The following is a 16,793-nucleotide window of genomic DNA, read 5'->3' on the forward strand; positions in this document are numbered from 1 at the left end:
CTGACCTGGAAGACCAGGTGTGCTGAATTAGGCAATAATTGAACTGATCAATTAGCCCAGTTGGAACAAAATCCGGCAGTACCTGCGGCACTCCAGAACAGCATTACCTACCCCTGCTTTACGGTATAAGAGACTGACCAATCAAAGGACCAAATTATGACAATAAAAAATACAAACTTTAACTTTCAACCACAGCTCAACTCACTCAACACACAAACTGTATAGTCCATGAATGGGTTCATCCCCATCACTTCCCCTCACACACCATGCTTGGTTAGTTACACAGGCCTGCACCAGCACCATGCTTGGTTAGTTACACAGGCCTGCACCAACACCATGCTTGGTTAGTTACACAGGCCTGCACCAGCACCATGCTTGGTTAGTTACACAGGCCTGCACCAACACCATGCTTGGTTAGTTACACAGGCCTGCACCAGCACCATGCTTGGTTAGTTACACAGGCCTGCACCAACACCATGCTTGGTTAGTTACACAGGCCTGCACCAACACCATGCTTGGTTAGTTACACAGGCCTGCACCAACACCATGCTTGGTTAGTTACACAGGCCTGCACCAACACCATGCTTGGTTAGTTACACAGGCCTGCACCAGCACCATGCTTGGTTAGTTACACAGGCCTGCACCAACACCATGCTTGGTTAGTTACACAGGCCTGCACCAACACCATGCTTGGTTAGTTACACAGGCCTGCACCAGCACCATGCTTGGTTAGTTACACAGGCCTGCACCAACAGTCACACACGCCCACTCTGACACACAGCTGGAGTTCCCCAAATAAAGTATCAAAACTAAGAACCAAATCTAACCTTGGACTGATAAACTGCTGTTAGAAATGTGTAATCCCCTAACAGAAACATAACGTAAATCAATTGCATATTCACAGGGTGATAAAGTAGACTAATTTATAAAACTTACACCCAGGAAATAAATATAAAAGTAACCCAAAGTAGATTTATGCTGGTACAGTAACTACAGTGCAGTATCACACACTGCATTGAACTGCATAAGTGTGGTCATCATCTCCATGACTCTGGTAGAGGGGCTCTAGGACCCAGGGAGCCGCCAGAGCTAGCATCTTTACAATCCTCAATGTCATCATCATATGTGGACTACTGCTACTATTAACACTCTACTCACATACTGTACATGCACAGACAACAATAGCATGCAGATATACACAGCTAGGGGCTAGCTAGCATGTTGCAAGTTTCATAACTTCTACGTGCAAACACAAAGTGAAGCAGCCGGAAGACAGAGGGAGTGAATGGGAGAGAGAGAGAGGAAGGGAGAGGAGGAAGAGAAAGGAGTGGGAGGGGAGGCTGCGTCCCCATGAACGCAGGTCCACCCATCTCAACTCTGCTGCTGCTGATGGTCCAAAGCCCTAACGCCGGCCAGGCTGCAGTCGGACCCAAGCAGCACCGAATAGAGCCAAAAGCCAGAAAGCGCCGGTGCGATATAGAGAGATGGATGGATAAATGGATGGATACCTCCGAGACATACGAGGTGGAGGAGGTGGCAGGCCGAAGTTTTCCTCCTGGGTGGTGTGAGAGGAGTGTGGAGGCTGTCTCCTCCTGAGGCTGAGCTGTAGCTGCTGTACTGACCCTGGTTCAGTTTACTGAGGCAGCCCGAGTTGCAGAAGGAGCGGACCGTCCCTGGTTCCCAGCAGCCCCGGCCCTTCATCCCCCTCTCGCTCCTCTCTGCTCTGCAGGCCCGGCGCTCCCCGAGACGCGACACTACCCTGGGCCGCTACATCATCCTGGCGCGGGGGGGCGGAGGCAGCAGCGATTGTCCTTATTCAGCATTGCAGCGGGCACACACACTGCTCACACACACATTCACACGCCCGCACGCTACGACAACGGAAGTGAGGCAGGCGCTCCCCTCTTGCATTTGTGTTCTCTCCCTCTCCTAGCTTCGGCTCTTCTTCTCTGAAACGCTTTCCCTCTCACACACGCTCACGCTGCACACACACTCAGAGCACAGCACATTTACAATTCTCCTCCACATGCTTCTCTCAATGCAGTGCAGAGTGGAAAGGAGGGAAGGAGGGAGGGAGGGCGAGGCAGAGAGGAGATAGATGACTGCCGGCTGCCGAGACCTATAGAACCTAGACCAGAATGCATTACTACTTCCCCACTGCCATAGCCCCCCTCCCTCCCGCTGCTTGCCTTCCCTGCTTGACGGCATAAATCAATAGTTAACGGCTTCACTGCTGCACAGATTACAGTGAGCATTAGGGACAGCGCTTCACAGATCACAAAACTAGCACGGTGTGCAAGTGTGTGAGGGATACAATATGATACTGGTGTTAACCTCATGTGGAAACTACAGTCAAGGACATACAGGTCAAACAATCCGTCATCTCTTTGCGGTCTTCAATAAAATATCTATCTAGCGATCACCTCCCTGCCTCTTTCCCACGACCAGTAAAGCTTTCCTGTAGAGACCAACAGTAGCGATCAGGCCACTGCGCAATTCTGACCCCCTCTAAAAGGGCAAGGTCAATGCAGAGATGTGATAGCTGAGATATACTACTGTTACTGCGGCTCTTCTCCTCAGCAGCATGCACCGCTCTGCTGCACCCACAGCACAGTGTTCAGAAGGGGGGAGGTGATCATTTTAATACGGCTGCCAAGGGTTCATGCAGTGTACTGCATTTGCATTCCAAGGTGACCTTAACCGCCCACAAAGCTTTCTGGCTCCCTCTGCGCGCACATGCACACACCTTGAGAAAGGGGAACAGTCTCACACACACACATGTATACCAACAATAAATAGGCTGTTCTCTGATCATATCCTCTGTTACCCTCTATAGGCTCATAACAGCAGCTAATGGCGTCGCTGTCCGAATGAGCTGATGTTTAGCAACAGAGACAGTTTATTTATAGTGATCCACTTGAATTCTGCTCAAGCTGCTGCTGCTGCTGACGCCTCTGGGAAGGACACACCATGACAATGTGTTTGTATTGTCGGCAGCTGTATGAGCTGTCATTAACCATGTCATGGTTCCAGGGGTGCAACTTTCATTGAGGACGGGGGTGGACATGTCCCCCCGACATTCTGAAATTGCATTTTTGTCATTGGAATGTAATACAAAACACGGCAAGAGTGTGCTTTAGGACCAGGCGGACGCCTCCGAGCAGTCGGGTAGGCTGATTGGAGTGTTTAGCCGACTGGATTTACAGTGGTTCTTTGTTTAAAAGTTGTGTCGTACTGCAACACAGCTTGCGGGCTGCCGCAGAATTCTACGGCACATTATTTAAGTGTCAGCCATTGTTGCCATTAATGCTAGTTTGCTAGTTTGACCACCAGAGGGCATCTTTGAGAAAACGTTTACATTTTTAATATTGGCTGTACTAGAGAAGTTAAAACCTTTTTTTGTAAGAACATAGCATATCGGATTGATTAAGAAATGTAGCTTAATTCATTTGATAAAAATTATGGTGTTTCTATTCCAAGAAAAACAAAAGATTATACATCTGACAGACAGCACCTGATTTAGTAACACTAAACAAGGATTAGATGGAGGCAGATGTTATAGGAAGAGACTTGGATGTATAGCTGAGGGAAAGGTGGGAAGTATCTGGGCAACTACAGTACCTTTTATTTAGTGAGAAGAAAATAGGAGAATAAGAAAAAGAGAAAAAGTTGTGTTAACATAGGGGGGTGGGGGGGAGCGTTGACTGGCTTTCAAAAGTTGGCGCTGTACAACGTGACCGGTCAGGAGTAGGCTGCGAGTAGTGACTGCGAGTGAAGAGCAATAAAATCCTAACATTTCCACACCCTAATTGTAGTCTAACCAATACCCAAACGGAGATAAAATAATAATCTCATTGATTTATCAATACCATTCCCCATGCTTATCTCAGAGCAGCACGAAACGGTGCTGAAATAGTTGACCACACGCGGGTAGGCTACTGCTTCAAATCCTATTATAACAATTGGATGAATTTGGGTGTTCCAGTAAGCAACAATTTGTTGCCTTCATTAGCCTACTTTATTCTGAAAAGAACTCCAGCACAGAGAAGAGAAAGGAGCCTTACATTTTTTTTTAAATGATTTAACTAGGCAAGTCAGTTAACAACAAATTCTTATTTACAGTGACGGCCTACACCGACCAAACCCGGACGATGCTGGGTCAATTGTGCGCCATGGGACTCCCAATCATGGCCAAATAAAGCAATTGAATTCACAAATGAATTTGACTGTTTTTCATATTGGCAATCAACCAAAAACACAGCATCTACCGTGGTATTCCATTTCCAGCAAGATTATTCAAGCCATCAACTCACTGATGAGTGAAGATGATGAGCGATCGGCAAAGGCAATCTGGAATCTGCTGGCATCAGCGTACAAGATCGCTCTAATCACAGTCAGAAAACAATTGAAGAAACTTGAGTGTACTTATGGAAAGGCTCTGTAAGAGATTTTATATATATATAAAAAAAAAATTGGAACATTAACCATGTGTGTTCTCTTCTTTTGAACTGTTCTGTAGTTTCAACCTAATGATTCATCTGACAAACAAAGAACTTTGCGTGCTGCAAAACCAGTTCGGATTGAAGTATAACTTTTGTATGACGCCTTTAGTGAGAGGTCTAATGCTTTAATATTTAAATCATTTCTGTCCTCTGAATTCATATTCATTATATAAATAGGCCCATGTGCACCTTCATCAGATGAACCGCAACATGTCGGCTAAAGCGATATAATTCACGGACGCAATTGAACGTTTTTAATATTGTGATAGTGAAGAGCAAAATAATCCTAACATTTCCAAATAAAAATCTGATTGATTATCAAGACCAGTTCCCATGCTGTCATTCAGTGATATTTATTCCCATAGTAATTCGCTATGGAGCCATTAATATATTTAAAGTCCATAAACTCGGCAAGAGTCAACTGTCCTGCTGATAATTGAAATAAACATCTGCATTTTGAAAGAGTATTTTTTTATTATTTTATTAACAAAAGCATAAAGATGTTGATGAAGAAATACTGTACAGTATATGGCTTACACAACATTTTGCGGTTGCATGATGTTTGTAGTTAGAAATGTAAAACTTTAGAGTACTTAATACATAGCAAACTCACACCTAGTCTATTGTCCTGCTAATAGCCCATCGTGGAAACATTGTTTGCACCCATAGGTTTTAGAAGATCTCGTACAACGGCTATGTGCTACCCTCTTCACAGAACAGACTGCAAACTGTCTCTAACCAGAATAGAAAGAGGAGTGGGAGGCCCCAGTGCACAACTGAGCAAGTGGACAACTACATTAGAGTCCTCAACTGGCAGCTTCATTAAATAGCACCCGCAAAACCCGTCTCAACGTCAACAGTGATGAGGCGACTCCGGGATGCTGGCCTTCTTTTCCTGTAGCGGTCCTCATGAGAGCCAGCTTAATCATAGGACTTAATGGTTTTTGTGACTGCACTTGAAGAAACTTAACTTTTAACAAGGCACACCTGCTTAGTGAAAGACATTCCAGGTGACTACCTTATGAAGCTGGTTGAGAGAATGCCAAGTGTGTGCAAAGCTGTCATCAAGGCAAAGGGTGACTTTGAAGAATGTAAAATATTCTTGATTAACACTTTTTTGGTTACTACATGATTCCATGTGTTATTTCATAGTTTTGATGTCTTCACTATTATTCTACAATGTAGAAAACACTAAAAATAAAGAAAAACCCTTGAATGAGCGACTTACAAATTGGTGCAATCACCTTATGATATCCAGTGGAACAACCACTTTACAATAGTACATCTATCTTTTTTTTGGGGGGGGGGGGGGGTTAGAAGGATTACTTTATCCTATCCCAGGTACTGTATTTATTTGCAAAAAAAGATATATGGGGAATTTGAAATTATGCAGATAATTACATTGATGGAAGCCACAATCTATCTGCAATATTAAAGCTGATCTAGCCCCTAAAAGAAAATGTGACCTCCCCCCAACTTCTAAAACCAAAGTTGTCCCCTGTATGGTTCCACTTGTATAAACAGTGCATGTCAGCAGTGTCCTGAGATAAGGATTTGGAATAGCATCTCTGGTGCATTACTTGTGCGTGATGTGCACTACAGGAGGTTGGTGGCACCTTAATGACTGCAGCGGAATCAGTGGAACGATATCAAATATATCTAAAAACAAAGTTTCCAGGTGTTTGATGTCATTCCATTTGCTCCGTTCCGGCCATTATTATGAGCCGTCCTCCCCTCAGCAGCCTCCTGTGATGTGCACATAAAGAACACATATGTATGGATATTTTACACACCGTCTGAGACATTCTGCTATGAAGTAGATCTGTAGTGAAGCACATGGTGATAAACAGTCTTATATACTGAAGTAGATCTGTAGTGAAGGACATGGTGATAAACAGTCTTATATATTGAAGTAGATCTGTAGTGAAGGACATGGTGATAAACAGTCTTATATACTGAAGTAGATCTGTAGTGAAGGACATGGTGATAAACAGTCTTATATACTGAAGTAGATCTGTAGTGAAGGACATGGTGATAAACAGTCTTATATATTGAAGTAGATCTGTAGTGAAGGACATGGTGATAAACAGTCTTATATATTGAAGTAGATCTGTAGTGAAGGGCATCGTGATTGATAGCCCCCTCATTGTAACATGATGCTTCGTGCTTAGCGATTGGGAGAGGGGGTGTAGGGGTGGAAACAGTTCACACACCCACCCACACACCCCTGTGGCTATAATCCCCCCCCCCCCAACCCGTGGAGGAGGGAATGACAGTTAGTGTTACTGAGGATGTCAGGCTGCCTGGTAAATTGGAGAGTGTTGGCTTGATTAAGGGAAAAAATAAAAAAGTGACAGTTCTTTTTCTGACTACAGTCATAAATTCTGCAGCAACTTTCCTAATAGCCTAACGTGAGAAAACAGGGGCTGTGGATTCAGAGCTATAATAGCGTATCAGTGAGAGAACTGAGGGTGCTGTTGATTGGTGGCTGATGTGTCCCAAATGGCACCCTCCTCCCTATAAAGTGCACTACTTTTGACCATAGCCCTACGGGCCCTGATCAAAAGTAGTGCACTATAAAATAGGGTGCTATTTGGGATGTATCCAGTGTGTTGTGGAGAAGGCGTGTTCTTTCGCAGCAATGGTCTCTGAATGTCATGTATGTTACGCCACTTCATCACAACAGTAGGATCCAGCAGAAAACACACATTTTCCATGGAGATGAGACATTTTTGCAGTTTTGAAGCTAATTCCTGCAATCCTACACATTCAACCATGGAGCTGAGAGAAAATTTTGCAGTTATAAAGCTAGTTTCCTGCAATTCTATGCATTTTGCCATAGCTAATACTGTGTTCAAGTTGACTGGATGTTCTTTGGGTAGTGGACCATTCTTGATACACACGGGAAACTGTTGAGTGTGAAAAACCCATCAGCGTTGCCGTTCTTGACACACTCAAACCGGTGCACCTGGCACCTACTACCATACCCCATTCAAAGGCACTTTAATCTTTTGTCTTGTCCATTCATCTCTGAATCGCACACATACACAATCCATGTTTGAACTGTCTCAAGTCTTAAAAATCCTTCTTTAACCAGTCTCCTCCCCTTCATCTACACTGATTGAAGTGGATTTAACAAGTGACATCAATAAGGGATTATAGTTTTCACCTGGAATCACCTGGTCAGTCTGTCATAAAAAGAGCAGATGTTCCTAATATTTTGTTCACTCAAGGTATGTCCATTATATTTTTTGCATACTTTATATCTGGTTACTGCGTTTGAGAATAAAATCCAGAAATTTCTTCTCACAGCCCCAATCAAAGAACTTGGTGCTCATTAGTTCTAAACCCACTCACTGAAGTGTCTGAAGTTCAAAAGAGCAAACATTTCTCGCTGAGAAAAGGGAGCAACATTATAAAAAAGAAAGGTGGTGTTATGGATGAAACCGTCTCTGGACAAAGATGATACTAGTTATGGTGATGGCGTTACGGTGATGGCGTTACAGTGATGGCGTTACGGTGATGGCGTTACGGTGATGGCGTTACGGTGATGGCGTTACGGTGATGGCAGCCAAATTGAATGGAATGTTAAAAACGACTTTTTTTCTCATAAAGGACCAAGCAATCTAAATGAGCATGGCAATTCCCTCTGAAATATGATGTCCATTCCTCCTGCCCTCTCCCTTATGGGCTGGTCTCCTCCTATGGTGATAAGTCAGTCATGAAACGAAGGTTGAGGATCTTCAATTAACCATATGGTTAGAGCAGAGAGTTACTGCTTCTTGCCTGAGGCTGGGCCTGGCGCTGCTTTATTGCAAGGGGTAATGTATTGACTTGATGATTTGGCAATTACAGGCTGACACAACATTTCATATTAATGTCCCACAGAGCACCGCGCAATTATAGCTGCCCGTCAATACACTAGACCAACGAGTCATCCCAGCTAGCAACTACTGAATGAATATGCATAGCCACGCGCTACACACACAAACACCAAATTGAGAATAATCTGAAATAACAAAATGTAACTCCAATGACAACAGTTAGCAGAAAAGACTATAGCGAGAGGAAAGATGACAGGAAGAAGGACAGGTCCTTGTCTACACTTAGCCTGGTGCCAGGTTTGCCCTCTTGTGGTGAGGGGGAAGGAAGGCACAGGTGTCCCAGCAGACCTCATGAAGCTGCTTTATTCTGTGTCGCAATGGCACCCTATTCCCTACATAGTGCACTACATTTGACCAAAACCTTTGGCCCATGGCCAAAAGTAGTGCACTTTATCGGGAACAGGGTGGCATTTGAAGCAGCTTCAGTGTTCCTCCCCTGCTATTCCCATCAGGATGAAACCCCTCCATGGCCCCCAGCCTCAGCCTGCCAGGCCTGGCACAATGCCCAGCTGGAATAGTGATCCTCAGCCAGCCAAACAGAGAATGACTGAGTAAAGCAAGTCACTAACTAGCAGGATAGGCAACTGTCTGATCTTACAGTACAGGAGAATTCAAGACCGACTTCAACATCAGGGTCCTGAGACATGATGATGTGTCAGTCAGTCAGAGCCCCAAGCCATAAAGATGAAAACTGATCTAGATAAGCCACGGGACAACAATCCAATTAGGAAGGAAACCAGAGCAAACCAGAATACCAAAAACCCCAGCTATACCTGTCATAACCCAACATTTTAGGAGTTTAGAGGTTTCCCTGTTTTAAGAGGGAGAGAAAAAAAACACTTCTTCCATCTATGCACTGAGTGTGTGTGAAATTCTGCATCCCAATGGCTTGGTCTTTCAAGCAGCACAGCATACAGAGATCCTCATTGGACACACTTAGGGCTGAGGCGGTCATGACATTTTATCACCCGGTGATTGTCAAGGAAATAACTGCCGGTCTCTCTGTAACTTACCAATAATTAACATAAACACATTTAGCATCTCCTGGCTTCCACACACAGCCTACAAGCCACTGATGCAGACCTTTGGAACATCTACATTTTTAAAGTCTAATAAATACATTTAATATAGCCTACACCTTCACAATAAATCCATTATTTATTTTAGACAGTTCTAAAGAAACATGATATGAAGAAAATGTAGTCTATTTCAGAAGAACAAAACAGCATACTCTGAGATGTCCTTATGTTAGGTCCTGATCTGGCCATGCCAAAATGGCTGTGGGCTATACTAATTCATTTAGCAGACAAGATTTGCTTAGAATTCCATGGCATTATTTTTATATTATTTTATAGTATGAAGAATTGAATTGAACATACAGTAGCTGAATAAAATAGAAAGGATGTTGTTTTCTTCAAATGATTTCTGAGGGAATACGCACATGCGTCTATTCTGTGTTGAGCGGTTAACAAAGAAACAGGTCCTCCTATATGCTTAATTTAGAGTTATTGATGCAACTTTAGTTGGGATACAAACGTTGGGCTATATGTTTTGATTTTTAACATTCTAAGGCTGCCTGATGCAAATCTAATTATGCTTTAAAAAAAAGCCACATGAAAGGCATGAGCTCTGCTTTGTTTCTTGCACAGGCCGCACACACTTCATCAGTCTCTCATTCACAATTTGACAAGCAATTGATAATGCCTCAAATTTCCCGGCGGCATCCCTCTAATGTGGTCATAATGCCCCCTAAAAAAAGATCCCTGCGACCTGTGGCCGTTGTGCCCTTGGGCTGAATATAATAATTATGATTCCCTTCTCCCGACTGTGTTCCGAAGCGCCTCTCACTCAGATATCTCAATTCTTATTTGCCAATGCCCGTCACGTGATCGGGTTCTCTCACAGGCATCTATCTCAGCTCCAAAGTAAGCTACAAGTGAAGACAGACACATCGGGGACGCAATCGCACATGTCCTTCTTATCAAATTCCGAGGTGCATATTGAAGATGATAGAACTGTCCACATTTACTTTGTCAGCCAAACGGATGAGTAGTAGGCCTAACCAACAGCAAAAACACTAGCCTATGTCAATCTACTAACCCCCAAATGAATACAACCACTCGCATCAAAAACATTTTTTAAAGCATCGAGGCTGATTCAACAGATCAGACGTTTAGCTTAAAATATTGATAAACTATAAGGCAATTTCTTCACATTATAAGCGCAGCAATGCGCACAAGCTGGTCATCATTCACAAGTGATAATATATAATTCACAAGTGATAGGCTAATATTCTCACACATCAGAGTATTCTTGATTTAATCTTGTCTTTACATATACTAAATAATATGTGTGTGAAATAAGTTTTGATTTAGAATGGACTATTATCATGCACCTGTCTCGGAACAAGGGTAGGGGGAAAAAATACATGTCATCTATGCACTTAAATAGCGAATTCTTTTCCCATGGTAAAAAAAGCATCTTCCTTTTCATGCCAGCGAGGTAGGCTATACTCCTGCTGTAAAGCGAAGCAATGTGCTTAATGTTAAGATAGTTGAAATAAATATATAGTAGCCCTAGCCTATAGAAAGCTGATGGGATCCTCCTCTTTTTAATAGAGGCCATGAAAACTATTTTCTCGCGCAATTGCATAGCCTATAGAAATGTTGAGCAACATGAGGTCATGGGCTCTCATGAAGTGATTCATTTGATTTTCGATCACATTTGCATTGATGTCAGAGTTATTAGAGGGACAATAGAGTGCTGAGTACCAGGCAGTTAGCAAGTTTGGTAGGCTACTAATGACCATCAGCAGCATCAGAGCTTGGAGAAGCCTAATTACCGTGACTAAACGTTCACGTGGAATTTGACTGTGGCCATGACAGCTGAAGTGGTGGTAACAATACGGTCACTGTAACAGCCCTAGACACACTCGAACCATACAGAAGACCAATCTCAGTACAGCAAAGCCCCACACAACACCACCAGTGTAGTAACTCCTGTAATATTACTGTGCTTTAAAAAAGTATGTTGTTCCCTGGCAGTTTGTGATTAACATAGGTAGCGGATACATTTAACCATAGACTGGCTGTGTGGTTGTGTTATTCAGTAAGACTGATATCGAGCACGCACGCACGTGCTTGGATAACAGCGATGGGGGGGTAGAAAAAAGTGTTACTGTACATAGAGATTATTTTTGACAATATTATAATCGATACTTTGATTTCCATGACTGATCAAAACAAATGTAATCACGCTCTCTAGCGTCTCTCTGCAGAAGAGATATAGTGAGAAATACACTACATGACCAAAAGTATGTGGACACCTGCTCGTCAAACATCTCATTCCAAAATCATGGGCATTAATATAGAGTTGGTCCCCCCTTGGCTGCTATAACAGCCTCCACTCTTCTGAGAAGGCTTTCCACTAGATGTTGGAACATTGCTGCAGGGACTTCCATTCAGCCACAAAAGCATTAGTGAGGTTGGGCGATTAGGCCTGGCTCGCAGTTGGCGTTCCAATTTATCCCAAAGGTGTTCGATGGAGTTGAGGTCAGGGCTCTGTGCAGGCCAGTCAAGTTCTTCCACACCGATCTCGACAAACCATTTCTTTTTTTTCTCTCTTTTTACCCCAATTTCGTGATTATGGTCTTGTCTCATTGCTGCAGCTCCCAAATGTGCTCGGGAGACGTGAAGGTTGAGTATGCATCCTCCAAAACATGACTCCCCAAACCACGCTTCTTAACACCAGCCCGCTTAACCTGGATGCCAGTCGCACCAATGTGTCGGAGGAAACACCGTTCAGCTGACGACCGAAGTCAGCCTGCAGGTGCCCGGCCCGCCACATGGAATCGCTAGAGCATGATGAGCCAAGTAATTCCCTCCCGGACAAACCCTACCCTAACCCAGACGACGCTGGGCCAATTGTGCGCCGCCCTATGGGACTCCCGGTCACAGCCGGTAATGACAGTCTGGGATCAAACCCCAGGCTGTATTGACGCCGCAACACTGCACACAACCAAGTTCTTTGAAGAACCTTAGGGTTCTTGGCACTGAAAATTGCCCCGAAAAGGTTCTTCCAAGAACCTCATAGGAGGTGGGGTTCATTGAGGAACTTCCTTAGTGGGTGGGGTTTCTTGCAGGAACCTAACTGCCCAACTGAAACATTTGGATTTTAATTTGAAAGGACAGCAGGTGCAAAATGTAACTGAAAAATTTAAAGACCTCTTCAATTGACAGTAAGGTGTGTCCCTCTAAATTGATATTGTTTTATGATGTAAACATCCATCTTTTCATATTTGTGCAAATCTTTGTAAAACAGAAAACGGACAATTCAATGGATATCAATCAACAGAGGTAGTAATATGTAGGCTATAAGAATATGTTGAAGACTAGCTGTATTGGGTGCAGATGACTGAACTACTCACTGTTATGTCTGTAGGTATGTAGACGAGGACGGATACAAAGGTATGTCAATTACTATTGGTATGTTATGCAGATGACATTTACCATCCTCCTCCCTTACCTCTGTAATGAAAATCCCATAGGCCTCTACATTATGGACAAGGTATGTGTATGAAACCATTTTCAAAACATTTATTTTCATTCACCATAAAAACCAAGGTATGAATAATGTGTGCATGCCTTGTTAAACATCTGTAGAATAAAAAATAAAAAAAGAAGGTTGGATTCCCAGACTTCACCCTCCCTACACCTCTGATGAATATAACAGGAAATCTGTTTGATCACCATGCACTGCAAAATCATTCTGGCTATGGATACGGAGAACATCAACACACTAGATATACCCATTGGGGCTCTGCTGGGAATTTTCCTCATATTTGAATTGTTTTATTCTGCTTTGCCATTAAATTCATAATAAACACTGACAACTAAATATTGTGTTAATAGTAGTTATTGTTATGTGTATTATTATTAATAATAATAGGGGGGTTAAAAAATGAAGGCCAAAAGGTTCTTCGAGGATCCATTAAAAGGGGTTCTTCAAAGAACTTAGAGGTTCTCCCACAGATTCAATTTGAAGAACCCCTAAAGGTTACTCCAGGAACGTTTCAATTTTAGAGTGTGCGATGCCACTCAGGGGGCCTTCGACAAACCCTTTCTGTATGGACCTCGCTTTGTGCACGAGGCATTGTCATGCTGAAACAGGAAAGGGCCTTCCCCAAACTGTTGCCACAAAGTTGGAAGCACAGGATCATCTAGATTGTCATTGTACGCTGTAGTGTCAAGATTTCCCTTCACTGGAACTAAGGGGTCTAGCCTGAACCATGAAAAAACACCCCAGACAATTATTCCTCCACCAAACTTTATAGTTGGCACTATGCATGGGGGCAGGTAGATTTCTCCTGGCATCCGCCAAACCCAGATTCATCCGTCGGACTGCCAGATAGCGAAAATGTGATTCATCACTCCAGAAAATGCATTTCCACTGCTCCAGTGTCCAATGGCGGCGAGCTTTACACCACTCCAGCAAACACTTGGCAATGCACATGGTGATCTTAGGCTTGTGGGAGGCTGCTCGGCCATGGAAATCCTTTTCATGGAGCTTCCGATGAACGGTTCTGTGCTGACGTTGCTTCCAGAGGCAGTTTGAAACTTGGTAGTGAGTGTTGCAACTGAGGACAGATGATTTTTATGCGCTACACGCTTCAGCACTCGACAATCACGTTCTGTGAGCTTGTGTAGCCTACCACGTCACAGCTGAGCGGTTGTTGCTCCTAGACGTTTCTACTTCACATAAAAGCTAAAGTAGGGCAGAAATATAACAAACTGACTTGTTGGAAAGGTGGTATCCTATGACGGAGTCACATTGAAAGTCACTGAGCAAGGCTATTCTACTGCCAATGTTTGTCTGTGGAGATTGCATGGCTGTGTGCTCAATGTTCTACACCTGTCAGCAGCGGGTATGGCTGAAATAGCCAAATCACTAATTTGAAGGGGTGTCCACATACTTTTGTATATATAATAAATGTTTGGAACATCCAATCACAATAAAATCGCAGTATAGAATCGCAATACATAACATATCGTCACCTAAGTACAGTGATCATTACCTATTGGGAGGTTCCTGGCTATTTCCAGCACTACTAGATAACACTACCCTCTCTCGCTAACGCACATCAGTGTAAAATGTAACAGGAACAGAGAGACATACACTGGCTCTTTATGAGTATTGGCTCCAGCTCTGTGCCTGCGTGATAAGGGAGGGACTGGAATGTCATCATTGTCTAGTCCATGCAGCGGTTTCCCCCAATGGGGTATATTTAAAGACCATTCAAACCACAGGTGCTAAATATCTGGGACACTGTCTACCCTGTGTCACCTCTGAATGGGATAGGAGTGGAGGGAGAGAAAGAAACAGAAAGAAGACGGGAGGAAGAGATATTGCGACGGAGAGGGAAGCCAATGACTTTATTTGAGAGAATGCAGTGGGAAGGAAAACAGGGTGAGACAGATGGAAGTGGGATGACAGACTGGAAAGAGTTGAGGGATGAGTGAAAGAGAGAGAGAGAGAGAGAGAGAGAGAGAGCGAGAGAGAGAGAGAGATGTGTTGGCATATCAGTGCAGCGGGTCCTGGAGTTCTGCACTGTTCATCTGCGGAATGTGCTGGTTTAGAAAGGTCAGACTTAGTATGTGACAGCACAGCTTCAAACGCAGACTGACCCCCTGCCCAGAGCACAGCAGCAAGCCAACAGGGAAAGACAGGGAAAAGAGAGGGGAGGTGAGAGGTGTAGAGGTGTAGAGGTGATGTGTCTGGCTCCTCTCACAGCATGGAGCCAGACACATCACCAAGGATCACATCACCAAGGATCACATCACCAAGGATCACATCACCAAGGATCAAGGATCACATCACCAAGGATCAAGGATCACATCACTAAGGATCAAATCACCAAGGATCACATCACCAAGGATCACATCACCAAGGATCACATCATCAAGGATCACATCATCAAGGATCACATCACCAAGGATCACATCACCAAGGATCACATCACCAAGGATCACATCACCAAGGATCACATCACCAAGGATCACATCACCAAGGATCACATCACCAAGGATCACATCACAAAGGATCACATCACCAAGGATCACATCACCAAGGATCACATCACCAAGGATCACATCACCAAGGATCACATCACCAAGGATCACATCACCAAGGATCACATCACCAAGGATCAAGGATCACATCACCAAGGATCAAATCACCAAGGATCACATCACCAAGGATCACATCATCAAGGATCACATCACCAAGGATCACATCACCAAGGATCACATCACCAAGGATCACATCACCAAGGATCAAGGATCACATCACCAAGGATCACATCACTAAGGATCAAATCACCAAGGATCACATCACCAAGGATCACATCACCAAGGATCACATCACCAAGGATCACATCACCAAGGATCACATCACCAAGGATCACATCACCAAGGATCACATCACCAAGGACTAGAAAGGGAGGGAGGGACTAGAGCTACTGTCACAGCATAGAGGCGGAATAACAACAGACAGTGGGAAAGGATAAGAGGGAAGAATAGAAATAGAGAGAAAGAGAGAGAGAGAGAGAGAGAGAGTCCCACTAACGGTGGCCTAGTTTTAAAACAGTAGCAGGGTAACTGGACTGCCAATGTGTTACTGATCATAGAGCTTCTCTCTCCTCCTCTACTCTCAACACACCCTCCATAACTCTCCTCTCCACACAGCACCGGCTTCGTTCAGCTTCGGTAGAGGGACAGGATCACACTCCCAAACAGCCGGTGTGTGTCTCTGCCCAAGCCTGCAGATCTGAGACCAAACAGAAAACACAACCCAGACACACTGATACACACATTTTAAAACGGACTGATTAGAGAGGAAAAAACCAGAAGGACCATCTGTCAGTTTCCCCATGTCATTCTAAGCAGGTTGTAATATGTGTTCAGATCTGAAACATTGCGATATAAAGTACTGAGATACAAAATTGAGCGCAATACACACAAATACAGAGATTGATCAAATGTGTGTTAACTGATTTGCTCTCATTCACACTTACTAACACACGCACGCACACGCACACCCACACACACACACACATCTGAACAGAAGCATCCAGGAAGCAGGAGTCAGGTCCATCAGTTCAGTATCTGAATATAGCAGAGTGTTGAGAGAGACAATGGGAATAGCAGCAGCACTGTTCCACCATGGTAACCAGGACATAGACAACATGATTGATTCCCCCTCAACAACTCCACCACAAACCAAGCATATAGGGGACAGTGAATAGCCCAATGACCTATACACCACACACACATGCATAAGCACACACACGCACACTCAAAAAAATAACCAACCTACCCCAACTATTCCTCAACAGTTTATCTCAGAACGT

The 16,793-nt window shown here is 43.8% G+C and overlaps 1 protein-coding gene across 4 annotated transcripts in view; it reads right to left on the bottom strand.

Annotated features, from left to right (window-relative positions):
- Window positions 1-16,793, bottom strand: part of LOC115200191 (oxysterol-binding protein 2) — an 82,453-nt gene that overhangs the window by 39,285 nt on the left and 26,375 nt on the right. The window contains exon 1 of one of the 4 annotated variants that reach the window (XM_029763034.1): window positions 1,509-1,862. The exons of the other annotated variants lie outside the window; for them this stretch is intronic. Coding sequence (XP_029618894.1) covers window positions 1,509-1,701 — 193 coding nt within the window. The 5' untranslated portion in view covers window positions 1,702-1,862. Of the gene's footprint in view, window positions 1-1,508; window positions 1,863-16,793 lie in introns of those variants that run through there. 4 annotated transcript variants of the gene reach the window in all.

Source organism: Salmo trutta, chromosome 9 (assembly GCF_901001165.1).
Source record: "Salmo trutta chromosome 9, fSalTru1.1, whole genome shotgun sequence".
Lineage (NCBI taxonomy): Eukaryota > Metazoa > Chordata > Actinopteri > Salmoniformes > Salmonidae > Salmo > Salmo trutta.